This window comes from Somniosus microcephalus, chromosome 29 (genome assembly GCF_052327205.1).
Source record: "Somniosus microcephalus isolate GS21.2 chromosome 29, FLI_Smic_1.0, whole genome shotgun sequence".
NCBI lineage: Eukaryota > Metazoa > Chordata > Chondrichthyes > Squaliformes > Somniosidae > Somniosus > Somniosus microcephalus.
Window position 1 is genome coordinate 22,001,908 of NC_141015.1, and position 20,376 is coordinate 22,022,283.

At 43.4% G+C, this 20,376-nt stretch overlaps 1 protein-coding gene across 7 annotated transcripts in view; it reads right to left on the reverse strand.

Moving 5' to 3' along the window:
* Nucleotides 1-1,313: 1,313 nt before the first annotated feature.
* ptpn20 (protein tyrosine phosphatase non-receptor type 20) overlaps nucleotides 1,314-20,376 on the reverse strand; it is a 505,217-nt gene continuing 486,154 nt past the window's right edge. For all 7 annotated transcript variants that reach the window (XM_085970355.1, XM_085970356.1, XM_085970357.1 and 4 more), the window contains 2 exons: nucleotides 11,216-11,278; nucleotides 1,314-4,479 (listed from right to left, as the gene is read on the reverse strand). In XM_085970355.1, the coding sequence (XP_085826481.1) occupies nucleotides 4,390-4,479; nucleotides 11,216-11,278 (153 nt within the window). In that variant the 3' untranslated portion in view covers nucleotides 1,314-4,389. The remainder of the gene's footprint in view (nucleotides 4,480-11,215; nucleotides 11,279-20,376) is intronic.

Genomic DNA, 20,376 nt, shown 5'->3' on the forward strand with positions numbered 1-20,376 from the left:
CAGCACATGGGAGCCCATGTACGATCTATAAGCAAGATTTATTTCTTAAATGTTGTTTGGCGGTGGCAGGGAGTGGGGGGGGGGGGGGCGGCTGTCTCCCTATAATGTAATCGTAGCACCTAAGCAGCTCTCCAGTTTACCACTACAGACATTTGGAATGGGTACTGAAATAAAATCCCCACCAGTGCTGTTCCACCACATCCCCCACCACCCCCACTCAACCTGCCAGAAAATCCTTGCGGTGGTCACCACCCCTTTTCCATCACCCTACCATTAGTGGCCGTGCCGTTAGCTGCCTTGGCCCTAAGCTCTGGAATTCCCCCCCCCCTAAATCTCTCTACCTCACTCTCTTCCATTAAAGACGCTCCTTACACCTACTGCTTTGACCAAGCTTTTGGTCACGTGTTCTAATATCTCTTTAGTGGAGCTCAGTGTCAAATGTTTGTCTGATAATGTTGCTGTGAAGCACCTTGGGACATTGTACTGTGTTAAAGGCACTGTATAAATACATGCATATTGTTGTTGTTGTTGTTGACTGGCTGCTGGCACCTGAATTTCCCGGCCCCTGGCATTCCAACATACCTTGCACGACGCACTGAGAGTGCTGTCAAGTACAGGAAACTCTTGTTTAAACGGCACCTAAATATCCGGATTTCTCTATTAACCGGCAAAATACATACTCCGAAAACAACACCTCAATAACCGGAAATGTTGCCGAGTCCGAGTCTCCCGCGGTGGCCAAGTTAGTCAGTGGGGGTAGTTCTCCAAACTGCCACTACTCGGCTTCTTGGCGCTGTCAGAAGTCTGGCAGTACTGTACTTAATCAAGCATCTTCCACCATCCATTCAACACAACATTCTGTAGGTGAGTACCCAATTACTGTATACTGCACATTTTCTTGATTTTTTAAATTTTTGTTTGTTAAAAATAACCTCGGTAGATAACCCTCTCCGTCATCCGGAATTTTTAATCAACTGGCACCATCCCAGTCCCGTCGGTGCCGGATACCAAAGAGTTTCCTGTACTCGGATGAGCTGACCTCACATGAAGTTGCAGACTTTTCCAGGGTCAGCTGCTCCACAGGCACACGAAGCCCCGGGAACAGTGGCCGCACTGCACGGGGACCACGCTACCGGCCCCTCCATGTATAAGCCTTGACGTGAGGACCAGCTACTTGGCCAAGGCACAGGACCATTGATGGTGCCAATGGAACCAGCTGTGTCTGGGAAAAGTCGGCAACGTAAAGGAGAGGAGGGAAGAAATGCCGGCAAAAAAAAAAAGAAACTTTGGAACAGCAGAAGTCAATGCAGTTTTGTAAAAAGATAATTATTTAATTGCTGTTATTTATTAAAGACAGGTTTATAAATATACAGTTATATGTACAAAAGAGCATAACATAACTTAAAAATATCAGGTACATGGCGACATTAAACAATTAACTATAAAGGTAAAGATATTCAAGTAACATTCATGTCTAATACAAAAGCAAAATACTGCGGATGTTGGAAATCTGAAATAAAAACAGAAAATGCTGGAAATACTCAGCAGGTCAGGCAGCATCTGTGGAGAGAGTTCTGACGAAGGGTCATCGACCTGAAACGTTAACTCTGTTTCTCTCTCCACAGATGCTGCCTGACCTGCTGAGTGTTTCCAGCATTATCTGTTTTTACATTCCTGTCTGATTTGTGTAAGTGTTGAATACTACCTCATTCTAAATATGGTTGCATCAGTGGTACCCAGAACAATATGTGAATTGAAACTGGATACTTTTATTGCTACAACTGTTGAGATATTGAGTATGGTGTGTGCATTGGGAACTTGCCATGTGGGGAATTAGGAATGAACTCTACGTTCTACTAACCCGTGAGGATAATCGTTTTTTTTAACTATAGTTTCAAATTGGCGCATGCTAAAGAATACCTCTCTATTGAAACATGGAGTGGCAATGGCGAGATTGAAATTAAAATGACATGGTCGTAGAATTACACCGGTCAATTTAAATTGACAGTAGATAAAAGAATGCTTGGCATGTCTTTATCGTAATGGTTGCCAGCGTTGATACAGTACAGTAGATTGTACTGTCCACTGATTTCACCCCAAGGGTCAGTGCCAACTGCTCAACTTAGCAAGAGACTACTCCAAGTACTTGTACCAAGATGTGAAATTAAGTTATTTGTTTGGGTGGGAGAACCACAGCCTATGAAAATTCTGCTTTGGCCCAAAGCATATCGGCCAGCTGAGCAACAAAGCAACATCTGTACCAGACATTGTGTAGAAGTCTGTGGTCTACGTGCTGAGTTCATCAGCTGACTGGCGGATGATGGTAAAAAGGTTATGATAGGTCAGCATGTTTCAAGGGGGGCAAATGGTATGGGTTAGTTTTCCCTTTCTTCCCTAAGAAGGGTTACCTCCTAGTGGCTGTGGTAAGACAAGAATGGCTCAACATACAAATGAATTAGAAGAATGAGAGGTGATCTTATTGAAACTTATTGAGGGGGGCTCGACAAAGTAGATGCAGAGAGGATGTTTCCCCTCGTGGGGAAATCTAGAACTCGGGGGCACAGTTTTAGAATAAAGGGTCGCCCTTTTAGAACTGAGATGAGGAGGAATTTCTTCTCTCAGAGGGTCGTAAATCTGTGGAATTCTCTGCCCCAGAGAGCCGTGGAGGCTGGGTCATTAAATACATTTAAGGTGGAGATAGACAGATTTTTGCAAGATAAGGGAGTGAAGGGTTATGGGGAGCGGGCGGGGAAGTGGCTTCGAGCCCAAGATAAGCCATAATCTTATTGAATGGCGGAGCAGGCTCGAGGGGCCGAATGGCCTATTCCTGCTCCTATTTCTTATGTTCTTATGAATTCTTCTTTGTGGTTTTTCTTTTCCCAGAGAGCAGTGAGCCTCTGAAATGTGTTGTCGGCTGGTGCGGTGGGTGTTGACTCTCTGCCTTCAAGAGGGAGCTGGGCCGGTTCTTGACTGGTTTTGATCGCTTGGGGGTAATGCTTGTGGTAAGCCGCGCGGCAGCGCGACGCTCCAGGGAACCCACGCGTGCGGTATTTTGAACAGCCTGTGCAGCCCCTTAAAGGGGCCACGCAGGGCCAAATAAAATTAAAGGGAACATTGCTTGAAGGCATTGGAGAGGAATTTCCTAAAGCATTTTCCCCCTCATTGGCCGTTATTTTTTCTCTGTATTTTGCCTCTCCCAGATTATATGGCTACGAGGTGGGATGGGAGGTTGCGGGGGGCGGCGCAGGGTGTGGGTGGTGAGTAAGGAAGTGTTTAGTCATGATGGTGTGGGCAAGCTTGGTAGACCAGCATCAATTTCGTATGTTCGAATTGGAGCATCGAAGATGCCATTGACTTAAACTGGTGATCTTCTGGTTGGCATTTTCACCTGCTTGAGTTGACTACATTTTAAAAATCTTTTTAAATCATGCTCTGATTTATCATAATGATGAAAAAAATTCTACTGACTTGAGCTAATCGTGTTGAATTCAACAAATATCCACGTACTAATTCATACCTGCCACAGTAAAGTAACGGCTGAAGTCTTTGAATCATCTGTGCAAATAGATTGTACAACATTTTTAATCAGGTACCAAACCTCTAGTATAAAATATACCTGATTCAAACATAAAGTTCATGGAATTTTACAGTTAGTAACAAAATCATTCAATCAAAACTAAATACTTGGAAAGAAAGTTTACAGTGCATAAAATGGGATTATTCCAGAAATGTACAAATCCCATTGTATTTACAGCAATAACTGCAGTTGGGTTAACTTCTATGAAGGATGCAAAACAATTATCTATAAGCAACATTTTTGAGACATCCTGTTTGTCACACCTCACTTCCTGTTGTCACAATTTAGTGACGCTTTAGTCATATTGGTAATGGCTACTTGTATTATTTACAATAGGTAACATCTGCTAGTCAGTATTCCCACCACTTGTGGTGCTGTGGCATGATTTTAGCCTGTTACAATAAGCACAGCTCGAAGACATAACATTCCCTCCAAATTACCAGGAGCAAGACCCGGGGAGATTCAATCGTAGTTTTAAATGTTTTTCGCACAAAGTGCACAGCAACTTTGTTTAGTTTTGTTGAATACATTTAACTTCAATTCAGAGAAACGTCAACTAGAAAACTACCAACATAAATTCTCCATGTTGGCAGGGGTCGTTTATGTTATGAAGAGACTCAGTTTTCAGTATAATCCCTTTAGTTATTAATGAGCATGATTCTGAAATCACAGTTACTTCTTTGTCATTGCTGTGGCATTACATCATTTTCCTTGATCCAGTTACAGTTGAGTGGTATTTTCAGTGTGTTGCTCACAATATTCCCAGTCCTATGGTCTGTGCACTCTGACCCCAGCTGCCATGGACTACTTTCTCACAACAGGTTCTCCTCTTGCTGTCGGTTCAGCTGCTGAATGCTTGCTAGAATTTCCAACACGATGCTGTAGCAGAACAAGTACTGATCCTGCACGTTAATACAAAGAAAGAGTTAACTTCTCCTCTCACAACTTATTAATGTCAGTGTAACAGACCTTGACAACACTCGGGCAGTAATGGGTTGAGGTATGAGTGTCTATCCCCAGTGTCCAGGAAGGAAAAGGCTGCCCATTCTCGCCATCTCAGTTAAGTGGCTCACTCTTTGAGCCATGACTGTCATCGCGAATTTCTCCCAACGGGTAGGAAATCATAAAAGAAGACATTAGATAGGAAGCACCAAGGAGAACTGATCTCCTTTCATTTTTAATTGCATTTTATTACTTGTCATAATGCATAAATAAAGTAAATTGGTAGATCAGGAAAGATGTGATTGCACTAGAGAGGGTATAGAGGAGATTAACGAGGATGTTGCCAGGACTGGAGAATATTGGCTATGAGGAAAGATTGGATAGACTGGGATTGTTTTCTTTGGAACAGAGGAGGCTGAGGTGAGATTTATTTGAGGTGTATAAAATTATGAGGGGCCTAGATAGAGTGGATAGGAAGGACCTATTTCCCTTAGCAGAGAGGTCAATAACCAGGGGGGCATAGATTTAAAGTACTTGGTAGGAGGATTAGAGGGGAGTTGTGGAGAACTTTTTTCACCCAGAGGGTGGTGGAGTCTGGAACTCACATTTAAAAAGTACTTGGATACGTACTTGAAGTGCCGTAACCTACAAGGCTACGGACCAGGAGCTAGAAAGTGGGATTAGGCTGGATAGCTCTTTGTCGGCCAGCACAGACACAATGGGCCGAATGGCCTCCTTCTGTGCCATAAATTTCTATGATCTATAGTGCGACACCTGAAGTGGTTTCGCAATATTACATAAGAACATAAGAAATAGGAGCAGGAGTAGGCCAATCGGCCCCTCGAGCCTGCTCCACCATTCAATAAGATCATGGCTGATCTGATCCTAACCTCAAATCTTCTATCACTCTCCATCCACCCGAACCCATGTGATCTCCTGGGAGAGGCGAAAAACCAGATAAAAAACCCAATGGCCAATTTGGGAGAAAAAAATCTGGGAAATTCCTCTCCGACCCATCTAGGCGATCGAAACTCATCCAGGAGATCACTCTGTCCCTATATTTTCTACAGTACTTACCTTCTGTAAAGGCGATCACCACCCCAGCCAGGAACAGGAATAAAAGAACAGAACCAGGCTACACGGTCCCTGGGCCCACTCCACTACCCACAAGGCCATGACCATTCCGAACCTAGACTCATGTCCAATTTTCTGGCCGCTCCCCGTAACCCTTAATTCCCTTTACTTCTAGGAAACTATCTATTTCTGTTTTAAATTTATTTAATGATGTAGCTTCCACAGCTTTCTGGGGCAGCAAATTCCACAAACCCACCACCCTCTGAGTGAAGAAGTTTCTCCTCATCTCAGTTTTGAAAGAGCAGCCCCTTATTCTAAGATTATGCCCCCTAGTTCTAGTTTCACCCATCATTCGGAACATCCTCACTGCATCCACCCGATCAAGCCCCTTCACAATCTTATATGTTTCAATAAGATTGCCTCTCATTCTTCTGAACTCCAAGGAGTAGAGTCCCAATCTACTCAACCTCTCCTCATATGACCACCCCCTCATCCCCGGGATTAACCGAGTGAACCTTCTTTGTACTGACTCGAGAGCAAGTATGTCTTTTCTTAAGTATGGACACCAAAACTGTATGCAGTATTCCAGGTGCGGTCTCACCAATACCTTGTACAACTGCAGCAATACCTCCCTGTTTTTATATTCTATCCCCCTAGCAATAAAAGCCAACATTCCATTGGCCTTCTTGATCACTTGCTGCACCTGCATACTAACTTTTTGAGTTTTGTGCACCAGGACCCCCAGATCCCTTTGTACTACAGTACTTTCCAGTGTCTTGCCATTAAGATAATAACTTGCTCTATGATTTTTCCTGCCAAAGTGCATAACCTCACACTTTCCAGTATTGTATTCCATCTGCCAAATCTCTGCCCACTTACTTAGCCTGTCTATGTCCCTTTGCAGGTTTTTTATGTCCTCCTCACTCATTACTTTCCGTCCCATCTTTGTATCATCTGCAAACTTTGATATGTTACACTCGGTCCCCTCCTCCAAATCGTTAATATAGATTGTAAAGAGTTGGGGACCCAGCACTGACCCCTGCGGAACACCACTAGTTACTGGTTGCCAGTCTGAGAACGAACCATTTATCCCAACTCTCTGCTTTCTGTTAGAGAGCCAATCCTCCACCCACGCCAGAATATTACCCCCAATCCTGTGATTTTTTATCTTGAGCAATAATCTATTGTGTGGCACCTTGTCAAATGCCTTTTGGAAGTCTAAATACACTACGTCCACTGGTTCCCCTTTATCCACCCTGTATGTTACTTCCTCAAAGAACTCAAGCAAATTTGTCAAACATGACTTCCCCTTCATGAAACCATGCTGAGTTTGTCCTATTAAATTATGTTTATCCAAATGTCCCGTTACTGTCTCCTTAATAATGGACTCTAACATTTTACCAACCACAGATGTTAGGCTAACAGGTCTATAGTTTCCAGCCTTCTGCCTACTACCCTTTTTAAATAAGGGTGTTACATTAGCAGTTTTCCAATCTGCCGGGACCTTTGCTGCGTCCAGGGAGTTTTGGAAAATTATTACCAATGCATCCACAATCCCTACCGCCACTTCCCTCAAGACCCTAGGATGCAAGCCATCAGGTCCAGGGGATTTATCCGCCTTGAGTCCCATTATTTTACCAAGTACCACTTCCTTAGTGATTTTAACCGTATTTAGCTCCTCCCCCCCTAGAGCCCCCTGTTTGTCCAGTGTTGGGATATTCTTAGTGTCCTCTACTGTAAAGACTGATACAAAATAATTGTTCAGCGTTTTTGCCATCTCCATATTTCCCACCATTAATTTCCCGGTCTCATCCTCTAAGGGACCAACATTTACTTTAGCCACCCTTTTTCTTTTTATATAACTATAGAAACTTTTGCTATCTGTTTTTATATTTTTTGCTAATTTACTTTCATAATCTATCTTCCCTTTCTTAATCAATCTTTTAGTTATTTTTTGCTGTCTTTTAAAGTTTTCCCAATCTTCTATCCTCCCACTATTGGCTTCAACTCCCAGTGTTGTAGAAACCACCCTGTTTAAACTGTGGGCCAATATCTACATTAGCTGATTCCACTTTTAGTGCATGGATTTTACACGCAGACAGTTACATTAATCTTTTGTACAAAGGACCAGAGTGACATCAATAAATGAATTTTTTTTTAAATGACTCCATAAATAGTTTGCTAGAACCTATTAACAGTTATGCTTTTCACCACTTTCTGTATTTTAATTCTTTAATTAAAAAAAGCAATGCCTTTTCATAGTTATCTATTAAAATGATCTATCTATATTTATATATATGGAATGCTTAATGATATTTGTATCTTCAATGCTATTGTGTATTCATCCAGTTTACCAGAGGGGAAACTGTGAGTTTTGTGTTAAAACAAAGACCATGTTGGATTGTATAATTTGTGCTTATAATGACAAACACTGCACTTTAATGACAGAAATGGTTCAAGACTATTAATTAAAGGTTTGTGGATAATTTAGGAGGAATTGAGGATGAGTTCAGGAGGTATGGAATGTAATTAATTAACTCCTGTATGTTACACTGGCTTCACTTAGCTGTATGTTCACGTGTGCATGGTCAATATCCATCGATCCAGTGTATCGAACTGTATCCAACTAAGTAACAATACAGTTGGACTCGTAATATGGTCTCAGGAATGCCTCATATACCCCCATTCAACCTAAACAACAAGCCTACTTTAGTCCCTTTAAGGTGGGAGGAATGGGTGAAATGGTTCGAGGGTGCCATGATGGGTGTTGATATCACCAACACTACATGAAAGACAGCATTACCTTTATGCTATGGGGAGAACATTTGCAAGATATATTCATAGGATTACATAGGATATACGGCACAGAAACAGGCCATTCGGCCCAACCAGTCCATGCCGGCGTTTATGCTCCACTTGAGCCTCCTCCCGTCTTTCCTCATCTAACTCTATCAGCATAACCCTCTATTCCCTTCTCCCTCATATGCTTGTCTAGCCTCCCCTTAAATGCATCTATACTATTCGCTTCAACCACTCCCTGTGGTAGCGAGTTCCACATTCTCACCACTCTTTGGGTAAAGAAGTTTCTTCTGAATTCCCTATTGGATTTCTTGGTGACTATCTTATATTGATGGCCTCTAGTTATGCTCTTCCCCACAAGTGGAAACATTGGGGTCGATTTTGTTGAACCTGTCGGGAAGAAGGCGGGACTTCCCCTTTCGGGTTTCTGGCCCGCCTACTTCGACGTCCAGCCAATCCGCGCGATTTTCCCTTGATTGACCTTGTTGAGCCCGCCCAGCGGGCTCAGCAGGCCAATTAAGGGCCACCCGGCAACAGGTGACGTCACAGACTGCAATTTCATCTGTCAAGATTCCTGACAGATGAAATATCAGTGTTTCACAGCTGTTTGAAGCTGTCAAACACTGACAGTCTGATTTCTAAGATGAGTCCTTCTGCGCAGACTCATTTAGCAATCTCAGCAGCACTAAAAGCTGAAGGCTGTCACTTTTCACAGATCGCAGCCGTTCAGCTTTCAGTTCCGGCTGAGTGATGCGCTCCCGACGGCTACAGGAAGAAAGGCTGTTAAGGTAAGTAAAGGTAAGTAAAAGTTCTTTACACACTTTAGACACACCAAACACACTTACCTTTACACTCATGCATCCATCACTCACCTGAGCGCCGACATCACGACCCCTCCAACTCCTTCAACCCGACGGCCCGCTGCTCTAACCTGGCGTGGTTTGGAGCCGTCGGGAAACCCACATGAAACCCCTCAAAATGGGGATAAGGCTAAAAACTGCCTGTTAACTGCCTGTTACGCCTGAAACCCCGCCTGACGGCTCCCCGAAAATCTAGCCCATTCTCTCTGTATCCACTCCATAAAAATTTTTCATAATTTTAAAGACCTCTATTAGGTCACCCCTCAGCCTTCTTTATTCAACACATGGTTGGATACTGCAGCCTGTAATGAGGCTAAGGAAGTCCTAATTTAGCATTTTGCTCCCTAGCAAAACGCAACGTATTTATGCAGTTATACCTCTACAGGCTGAATGGCACAAGAATATATCAGTAGATGCTTTATACACACATTTCCATCGACAAGCAGCAAAATGTAGGTTGACTGGTGCAGCTCAGGAAATCAAAACACAGAAGATTGTTTGTCTAAGATTTTGTATTAACGAGCTCTGGGGAAAGAGCGCACCTTAAATGAGCTTTGAAAACCGGCCAGAACACTTAATCCGACTGATCATACAGCAGATGTGGAAACTAAAATGTCTGATAATGGGCCTGAATTTGTGATCGGAGGCTTCCCGCGGGCGGATGCCTCCGATCATCAAACTTTCTCCGCAGTTACCTGGTGGTCCGGGAGATACGGAGGCTTGCGATCCTGGGCCTCTCCTGGTAGAAATGCGTAGCGGCCCACGTATCCCAGGGATGCAGGCGGTTCGTAGGCGTCCCTGGGATCATGTGGGCCGGCCCAACCAATGAAAGAAGGGAATCCCCATTCATACTTATGGCGATTCCATACGTACGGAACTGTAAATAAGTATGAATGGGGATGACTTAAAAAATACACGAACACATGAAATAATTTTTTTTTAATTACATATATAAAATTAATTAAAATGGCATTTAATTAAATATTTTAAACAAAAATTAATTTTTTAAAATATGTTTTAACGGGGCTGAAAATAAACTTACCTTATTGGACAAGGTTTTTAATGTATATAAGTGAGTGATCAAATTTTATTTTTCTAATTTTTAAAACTCTTATGCTGGTAAAAGCAGGCCTTACGCTTTTAGCAGGCGTAAGAATTCCACGGCCTTTCAGCGGGTGGAAGTTGGGCAAATAGCGCCACTCTCCACCCGCAGAGGCCCTTTTCCTGGGGATGCGGAGGATCTGTCAAGAAGATTCGCAAGTGCCGGGTTTCAGCACGTGCGCTTTGCATGCCTAAACCCACCACTTGCGGAGCCCCTACGGGCGCATGCACACCTCGTAGGCACCCGTGGAGGTTCGCAAAATACGGCCCAATGTGTTTTTTTTAAATAATGCTGTGTCTACCTGAAAGGAAAGCAATGGTGCAATGTATTCCTCCAGAGACTAGAGGGGGAACTAGGAGTTTCCAGTTGGATTAAAGGCCATGTCGTATTCTATAACCTGTAAAACCCATGGGCTTTTCCTATTAATGAATAACCCACATTTATAAAGACAAACTCGACAGATTATACATTGAATTAGTCAATGGGATTCAATGTTTTTTATTTCAATGAATTAAATTGACCATAGTTGCTATCCACAGCGCGTGAGATGCGAGAGGTTGTGAGAATCCTTTGGTGAGGTGCTGCCTGATAAAGTTGGAGAACCGCGAATATATTACTGTATGTTGGGATTTTTAAACTCGATGATTTTAATCAACTATTGCAGCAGGCACTCTGTTGCGTTTTAGGATTTATGTTGTTTCACGGTTGTACATCCAACAACAACAACTTGCATTTATATATGCTATAGCGCCTTGGACATAGTAAAACATCCCGGGTCGACTGGCAGGCTGGAGTTCTGCCAGGACGACTTGCCTAAAGCGGTTTCAGAAAGACCCACATCCAGCATATTGCGAGGCTTACCTTGGTCTGGATCATTCCATGCCGTTGTTTTCTCATTTCCCTCACTATGTCCATAATGTCAAACTATAAAAGAGGAACATTATTGCAAACTGTCAGTGTGATTTATAAGCACAAACCCCTGGACAGTTTAGAATTAGTATCTGTGTGGATTCAGTGAGCAGACTCATTAATTATCTATAAAATGTTGACTTGTTTTCCTTCGAGCAATAGCAGATGACAAAGTGCCCAGTACTGGCTAATAGAATAGAAATTGACTTTCACTGATATCTAATGATCAGTTACCTTGCTGCACTTTTTGGGGTAAAGCTTTGCTGCTCATTAGGGATATCTATGTTGATGTTGGCAGCACGTGTCGGATGCAAGCAGACCCTTGGGCAGATATAGCTTGGGCGAGATACTCTTTCCATTACCCCTAATAATGAACCTTGGCCCCAACCTCAGAAAAAGACCCCACACTGCACAAATGTACAGTTAATGTTCAGTACTAGCTGTTCCAATGACCTCTCATTTTGTGCCATGGGTTCTGCCAATGGGACTAGAAAATATTTCATCTGCAAGCTTCATGGCTAGAAGGGATTTCATCCCAATAGTCTCCGCTAGATTGGAACCCAGATCCAAGAGTTGAAAGGGAATTGCTCCAATCCACTAGGACAAGCATTGTTAAGGTATTCACCCCCAGGTATTGTTAGCTGCACAAATTGTCTTCAAAAATTATGTTGTGCAACTAGGCACTGAATCAAGGTTATTGAGCAAGTTATACAGCAAGTATTGGTTGACACTCTTTGAGTGGTGCCAGTGGATAGCATTGAGCTGTACTGTCATGTCGGTACCATCCTCTGGTCAGGCAAACCAGAACATGCGCTTTTAAATGCAGGTACAAGCCTTCTCATTCAACTGCCAGTGATATTTGTAATGTTAACCAAGAACCAATGGGGTGGCCAGCTCTTCTCCAAGATTAGGAATTTATGGGCTAGCCTATAGAGAGTCTGCCCTCATCGTAAACAGTTTAAACAACAAAAACAACTTACATTTATATAGCGCCTTTAACACAGTAAAGCGTGCCGAGGAGTTTCACAGGAACGGAAACAGGCAAAAATTTGACTTCTAGCCACACAGAAATATTAGGACAGGTGACCAAAAGCTTGGTCAAAGAGGTACATTTTAAAAAACGGATTTGAACACAAGGATGAGAATTTTAAATTCAAGGTAGTGCTGGGCCAGGAGCCAATGTAGGTCAGCAAGCACAGGGATGTTGGATGAACAGAACTTGGTGCGAGTTAGGACACGGGCAGCAGAGTTTTGGATGAGCTGAAGTTTATGGAGGGTGGGAGGTTGGTCAAGAAAGCATGCTTTACATCGGTTCTGACTAGACAGAAACGGCTGAGAGGCCAACACAGTTCAACACAGATAAATGTGAAGTATTACATTTTGGTAGGAAGAATAGGGAGGTCACTTATCACTTGGAGGGTGTGAGTCTGGGTGGGGTAGAGGAAACAAAGGGATCTCGGAATACAAATACACAAATCACTAAAAGTTGTAACGCAGGTTAGCGAGGCCATAAAAAAAGCAAACCAAGCACTAGGGTTTATTTCTAGAGGGATAGAATTGAAAAGTAGGGATGTTATGCTAAACCTGTATCGAACCGTGGTTAGACCACATTTGGAGTGGTGTACAATTCTGGTCGCCATATTATAAAAAGGATATAGAGGCACTGGAGAGGGTGCAGAGAAGATTGATGATACCAGAAATGCGAGGGTATACATATCAGGAAAGGATGAACAGGCTGGGTCTCTTCTCTTGAGAAAAAAGGCTGAGGGGTGACCTAATAGAGGTCTTTAAAATTATGAAAAATTTCGATAGAGTGGATACAGAGAGTGTTTCCACTTGTGGGGAAGAGCATAACTGGAGGCCATCAATATAAGATAGTCACTAATAAATCCAATAGGGAATTCAGAAGAAACTTCTTTACCCAAAGAGTGGTGAGAATGTGGAACTCGCTATCACAGGGAGTGGTTGAAGCGAATAGTATAGATGCATTTAAGGGGAGGCTGGACAAGCATATGAGGGAGAAGGGAATAGAGGGTTATGCTGATAGAGTTAGATGAGGAAAGACGGGAGGAGGCTCGAGCGGAGCATAAACGTCGGTATGGACTGGTCGGGCCGAATGGCCTGTTTCTGTGCCGTATATCCTATGTAACCAACATGGTGCGAGACCATGAAGCCTCCTGAAGGCCATTTCTCACCCGATACAAAATGCTGAGCTGACACTGGTTCTGCTGCAGTTATTGTGCAATGAGGCAAGACATAGAATATAACAGGCTTGTATTTCTTTGGCTGGGACACTCCACACTAAAAATATAATCGGTTCTGCCTATAGGCATGCCACACAGTCACAGACAAGGTTCAAGATAAAGTTGAAAATTAAATCAGATTGAAACAACGAAGGAAAATACATGCTAAACATCGGCATTTCACGCTGAGGACATTAGGTGACAATAATCAGCACTTCTCTCACTATCACTGCTACCCAAGTTCTGCTCTTTGAAGTGATCCCAGCCTCTGTGGGTGAGAATTATCACAAGAACAGGATTTTCTGCCTGCAACATCCATCAGCCAAGATCGCTTTAAAAAGCAAGTAACACTCGGGGGTGGGGGGTGGGGGACAGTGACGAGGGTAAGAGCAGTGTTGAGGGAAGTGGGTGGACATGAAAGGTTGAAGGAAGAGCGCAGGAGACCACAGCAGCGCTTTGGAAGTGAGGGTGGGAAAATATCAATATTAATTTGGGGAGGCTGGTGGGTGGCGCTTCCATTAGCTGCAAGGAGGGGTAGAAAACATTGCCAGCTTCAGCGGGGGCAGGGATTGGAAAGAGTCCCAGCTTGAATAGAGGGAGGGGGGAGAAGAGAGCCAGGGGAAATTCAACTGGAAGAGGAAAGAAGAATGCCAGTAAGAATTGGTAGGGTGGGAGGAAGAGAAAGTGCCTCAGTGAAAGGGTGGGGAGCTGGAGGGGGGTACAGTGGGGTAGAAAATAGTCAAGGCCCATTTTCGGGCCCAGACTCGGAGTTACGCAAACAGAGAAGCCTGAGGCCATCCCAAAACTGGGCCTTGGGCCTCGGGCCTCATCTACATCTTCCAGGTGAGCTGCTGATTTCTGTTGACAGCAGTGGCCCTCATAGGAGGGGGATTGGATCGGGCAACATGGGGGGCGATCACCAGGACTGTGGAGTCAGGGGAGCACTGTATTGGAACTTTAAATACAAAGGCCTTAGCGGATAGCTTTCCAACATGGAGACTCACCCACCTCTCTTAACTTGGACCGGTCGGTTGTAGTCTCACCTTTGAGTCAGAAAGTTGAGCTTTTAAGTTCCACTCCAGGACTTGAAGATATTTGGTCTGACTGACTCGGGGAATAAAAGCAGATGGGAAGCTCTTTTATATTTTATTTGTTTCATTGGCAAAGCTCTGTGAGTAAATTCCAAAGAGGCCAGTGGCAGGAAGACCAACAAAGACAATCCTTGTAGGCAAGGCTTTGGTAATTGTGTTTACGAAGCAGCTCATGAGGGAGTAAACTCTCTCTAGTATCAGGAACTAGAAGTGCTGGAATTGTACTGAAGTGTGTGATTATGTGCTCAAGTCTTTAGAATGGGGCTAACCAAATTAGTAACAATACTGTGGAGGAGGAATTCCTGGAGTGTATAAGGGATGGTTTCCTGGACCAATATGTCGAGGAACCAACTAGGGATCAGGCCATCTTAGACTGGGTATTATGCAATGAGAAAGGATTAATTAGCAATCTTGTTGTGCGAGGCCCCTTGGGTCGGAGCGATCATAATATGATAGAATTCTTCATTAAGATGGAGAGTGAAGTAGTTGACTCAGAGACTAAGGTCCTGAATTTAAATAAAGGGAACTATGATGGTATGAGATGCGAGTTGGGTAGGATTGATTGGGTAATGTCACTCAAAGGGTTGACGGTGGATAGGTAATGGCAAACATTCAAAGATCACATGGATGAACTACAGAATTTGTTTATCCCAGTTTGGCATAAAAATAAATCAAAAAAGGTGACTCAACCATGGCTAACAAGGGAAATTAGGGATAACATAAGATCCAAAGAGAGGACATATAAATTGGCCAAAAAAAGCAGCAAACCTGAGGATTGGGAGCAGTTTAGGATTCAGCAAAGGAGGACAAAGGGATTAATTAAGAGGGGGAAAATAGATTATGAAAGTAAGCTTGCAGGGACCATAAAAACTGACTGTAAAAGCTTTTATAGATATGTGAAGAGAAAAAGATTGGTGAAGTCAAGCGTAGGTCCCTTACAGTCAGAATCAGGGGAATTTATAATGGGGAACAAAGAAATGGCTGACCAATTAAATACATATTTTGGTTCTGTCTTCACAAAGGAGGACACAAATAACCTCCCAGAGATGTCGGGGAACATAGGGTCTAATGAGAGGGAGGAACTGAAAGAAATCAGTATTTGTAGGGAAATGGTTTTGGGGAAGTTGACGGGATTGAAGGCTGATAAATCCCCAGGGCCTGATAATCTACATCCTAGGGTATTAAGGATGTGGCCCTGGAGATAGTAGATGCATTGCTGGTCATCTTCCAGAACTCGATAGACTCTGGAACAGTACCCATGGATTGGAGGGTAGCTAATGTTACCCCACTATTCAAAAAAGGTGGTAGAGAAAAAGCGGGGAATTATAGACCGGTAAGCCTGGCATCGGTAGTGGGGAAAATGCTAGAGTCCATTATAAAAGATGTAATAGCAGAGCACTTGGAAAGCAGTGACAGGATCGGACAAAGTCAACATGGATTTACAAAAGGTAAATCATGCTTGGCTAATCTACTGGAATTTTTTGAGGATGTAACTGGTAAAATAGATAAGGGAGAACCAGTGGATGTGGTGTATTTGGACTTTCAGAAGGTTTTCGATAAGGTCCCGCATAAGAGATTAGCATGCAAAATTAAGGCACATGGGATTGGGGGCAAGGTATTGACTTGGATAGAGAACTGGTTGGCAGATAGAAAGCAAAGAGTTGGAATAAACGGGTCGTTTTCCGAGTGGCAGGCAGTGACTAGTGGGGTACCGCAAGGATCGGTCCTAGGACCCCAGCTGTTCACAATATATATTAATGATCTGGACGAGGGAATTGGATGTAGTATCTCCAAATTTGCAGATGACACAAAGCTGGGTGGGAGGGTATGCTGTGAGGAGGATGTCGTGAAACTCTAGTACAATTTGGACAGGTTGGGTGATTGGGCAGAAACATGGCAAATGCACTATAATGTGGATAAATGTGAGGTTATCCACTTTGGTGGCAAAAACAGGGAGGCAGATTATTATTTGAATGGCAATAGATTGGGAGAAGGGGAAGTGCAAAGAGACCTGGGTGTTCTTGTGCACCAGTCGCTGAAGGTAAGCATGCAGGTGCAGCAGGCGGTTAAGAAGGCAAATGGTATGTTGGCCTTCGTAGCAAGAGGGTTTGAGTACAGGAACAAGGATGTCTTGCTGCAGTTGTACAGGGCCTTGGTGAGACCGCACCTTGAGTATTGTGTGCCATTTTGGTCGCCTTATCTGAGGAAGGATGTTCTTACCATGGAAGGCGTGCAGCGAAGATTCACCAGGCTGATACCTGGGATGGCAGGAATGACGTATGAGGAGAGATTGTGTCGATTGGGCTTATACTCACTGGAGTTTAGAAGATTGAGAGGGGATGTCATCGAAACCTATAAAATTCTGTCAGGTCTGGACAGGCTAGGTGCAGGAAGGATGTTCCCGATGGCCAGGGAGTCCAGAACCAGGGGTCATAGTCTAAGGATAAGGGGTAAGCCATTTAGGACTGAGATGAGGAGGAATTTCTTCACCCAGAGAGTGGCGAACCTGTGGAATTCTCTGCCACAGAGGGCGGTGGAGGCCAGTTCATTAAATATATTCAAGAAGGAGTTGGATATATTTCTTACGGCTAAAGGGATCAAGCAGGGACAGGGTACTGAATTTGGATGATCAGCCATGATCTCATTGAATGGCGGAGCAGGCTCGAGGGGCCGAATGGCCGACTCCTGCTCCTATCTTCTATGTTTCTATATTTCTATGACACCATGAATTTCTGACTCAGAGGTGAGAGTGCTACCACTGAGCCAAGGCTGACATCCAAGACCTACTTCTTAAAAAAAATTACCATTATTACCACTGCTTACGGTAAAGAAAGGCTTGTAATTATATCGCGCTTTTCACAATCACCGGACATCCCAAAGCACTTTACAGCCAATTAAGTACTTTTTGAAGTGTAGTCACTGTTGTAATGTTGTAATTGGTGGCAGCCAATTTGTGCACAGCAAGCTCCCACAAAGAATCATTAAAGACGCGAGTCACCCCAGCCACAACCTCTTCGCCCTGCTCCCGGCTGGTAAGAGATACCGAAGCATACGGTCTCGTACCAACAGGTTTCAAAACAGCTTCTACCCCCAGGCCACAAGACTCATGAATGATTAATTTATTATTTATTACTGTTGTTTTATTTATTATTACTGTCTTTCTATTAGTATTTCTATTAGTATTTTTATCATTGTTATGCCATATTTATTCCAATGTTGGGAGGACTCGTAAAAATCAACATTTCATTGTTCAGTACACACGTCTGCTGCATATATGACAAATAAAAAATTGAATTGAATTGAATTGAAATGTGATAATGACCAGATAATCTGTTTTAGTGATGTTGACTGAGGGATAAATGTTGGCCGGGGATAGCTCCGAAAATAGTGCCATGGGATCTTTTACGTCTACCTGAGAGGGCAGACGGGGGCATCAGTTTAAGGTCTCATCTGAAAGACGGCACCTCCGGCAGTGTAGCACTCGAGTGTCAGCTTAGATTTCTGTGCTCAAGTCTCTGGAGTGGGACTTGAATCCACAACCTTCTGACCTCAGAGGTGAGGGAACTCCCAACTGAGCCACAGCTGACACATATAGTACAGGAAACTTTGGTTTATCCGGAAGTTAATTGTCCGGAATGTTCGATCCACCGGCAAAAATCAGGAGCCGTTTTGTTCGGTTTTTTTTCTTCTCGTGGCTTTTTTTTCAACAGTCAGGCTCTGCAAAGTCTCTCTGAAGCTGTTGCTAAGCTACAGAGATGCTTCCAAGGTACGGCGGACTGTTTAGAAGCTGTTGCTAAGCAACAGTGTTTGTTGCCAGATACGGAGCTGAAAAGCTCCGTATGCTTCAACATTCGCGCTGGTTTGTCCGGCAGTTTTGATAGATCGGCAACAGCTTGGTCCCGTCGGTGCCGGATATCACAAAGTTTCCTGTACTGCCATTAGCAACAGTTCCAATTTCAGTGGCAACTCTAAGATAAATGAGTTGACATTATTGGCTCAATAGCACAATTAGCTCAAGCTGTATTTCACCCTTCCTGCCAGAGACAGTAGTTAGTACAGCAACATAAACAGCTGCCATCAATAGTGTGAGTAGCCAATCATTGTCAGGCAAGCTAAGCACTAATGCCTACTCTAGGGCAATAATGCAGCAGAGATCCAGAAATAAAGAAGAACTTGCATTTATATAGTGTCTTAGGATGTCTCAAAGCACTACACAACCAATGAATTATTTTTGAAGTGCAGTCACTGTTGTTAAGTGGGTAAAACCCGCAGTCAATTTGCACGCAGCAAGATCCAACGATTAGCAATTGAGATAAGAGATTAGTTGATGAATTTTCGGTGAGCCTGGTTGAGGGAGAAATGCTGGCCATCTGACAAGGAGAACTCCCTGTCTTCCTTCGAATAGTGCCAGGAGATCGTTTGCATCCCCTAAAACAAGCCAAGGCTTTGGTTTATTGTCTCAGCTAACAGATAGCACCTCTGGAAAAAGTGCTCGTCCAGGTCACATGCTCAAGAGCTTGGAGTGGAACTCAAACCCACACAACCTTCTGCCTCAGAGGAGCGTGCGCTACCAACTGAGCTAAGCTGACAGAAGTGAGGTAAGTACAATTTTGGTGCTGCCACTGAGATCGTGGAATCCTACCCGTAGGATAAACAGGATAAATTCCAAAGCATCGGGAGCCAAAGCAAACAGAACTACTTCTGGTTGAAGCAGTCCTGTGCAACATATACTCATTATTAATGACAGCTTCTCAGGCTTATTATTTACACAGGATTAATAGTATCTGTGATTCATACTTTTCCTTATCAATAGAGATTTTTCAAGGCATGAGCTACTGCAATAGGAATGTCTAGTTAAGACTCACATTGGCGTCATCTTCATGGAGGTGTCAATTGGCCTCACACGAGACATTCAGTAAGTAAACAATTCTGGCTCATTCACATGTATTTAAGATATTTGTGAATGGATCATCTAATACAGGAATTTCCTGACATCGGATATGTTTTCCTACATAACTGCTGTCACTACACTTCAAGAGTAATTCATTGTGTGAAGTTTTTTGAGACGTCGAGGTGCTGTACAAATGCAAGCGTTTCTTTGAAACTAGAAAATCCGTTGACAAGTGCCTACCAAAAACAAAGCCTTTGGATTGACTTATTGATGGGTTTCCATGCCTTGTGAACAGCAGGTAAACACAAGCAGTGCTCTCCTATTAATAAACTTGGAGCCACTACTTTAATAGCTTTTGGAATGCATCAGCCAGTCTGAATGGTCACTCCTGTAAGTGGACCTGTGTCTCCTGCAATTCCGAGTCAACCTTACACTTGTATAAACGCGCCCGGGTGGCCCTGGAGATGGAGCACGCGGTGTCCGCCGGCACGCTTGAGGCCTTCCGCGACCGGTGGGCGCCGCGGGGACTGGAGCGCATCATCAACCTGGCCAACCAAATTTTAATTTAATTTTTTAAGTTTTATTTAAATTTTTATTGATTTACAGTTGATTTGTTTTAACCACCCACACTAAAAGAGTACACTTGTATGAAATAAAGAAAGCCTTGCATTTATATAGCACCTGCCATGACCTCAAGACGCCCCAAAGCACTTTACAGCCAATTAAGTACTTTTGAAGTGCAATCACTGTTTGTAATTTAGGAAATGTGGCAGCCAATTTGTGCAAAGCAAGCTCTCACAAACAGCAATGTCATAATGACCAAGTGATGTTGGTTGAGGGATAAATATTGGTCAGGACACTGGGGAGAAATCACCTGCTCTTCTTCAA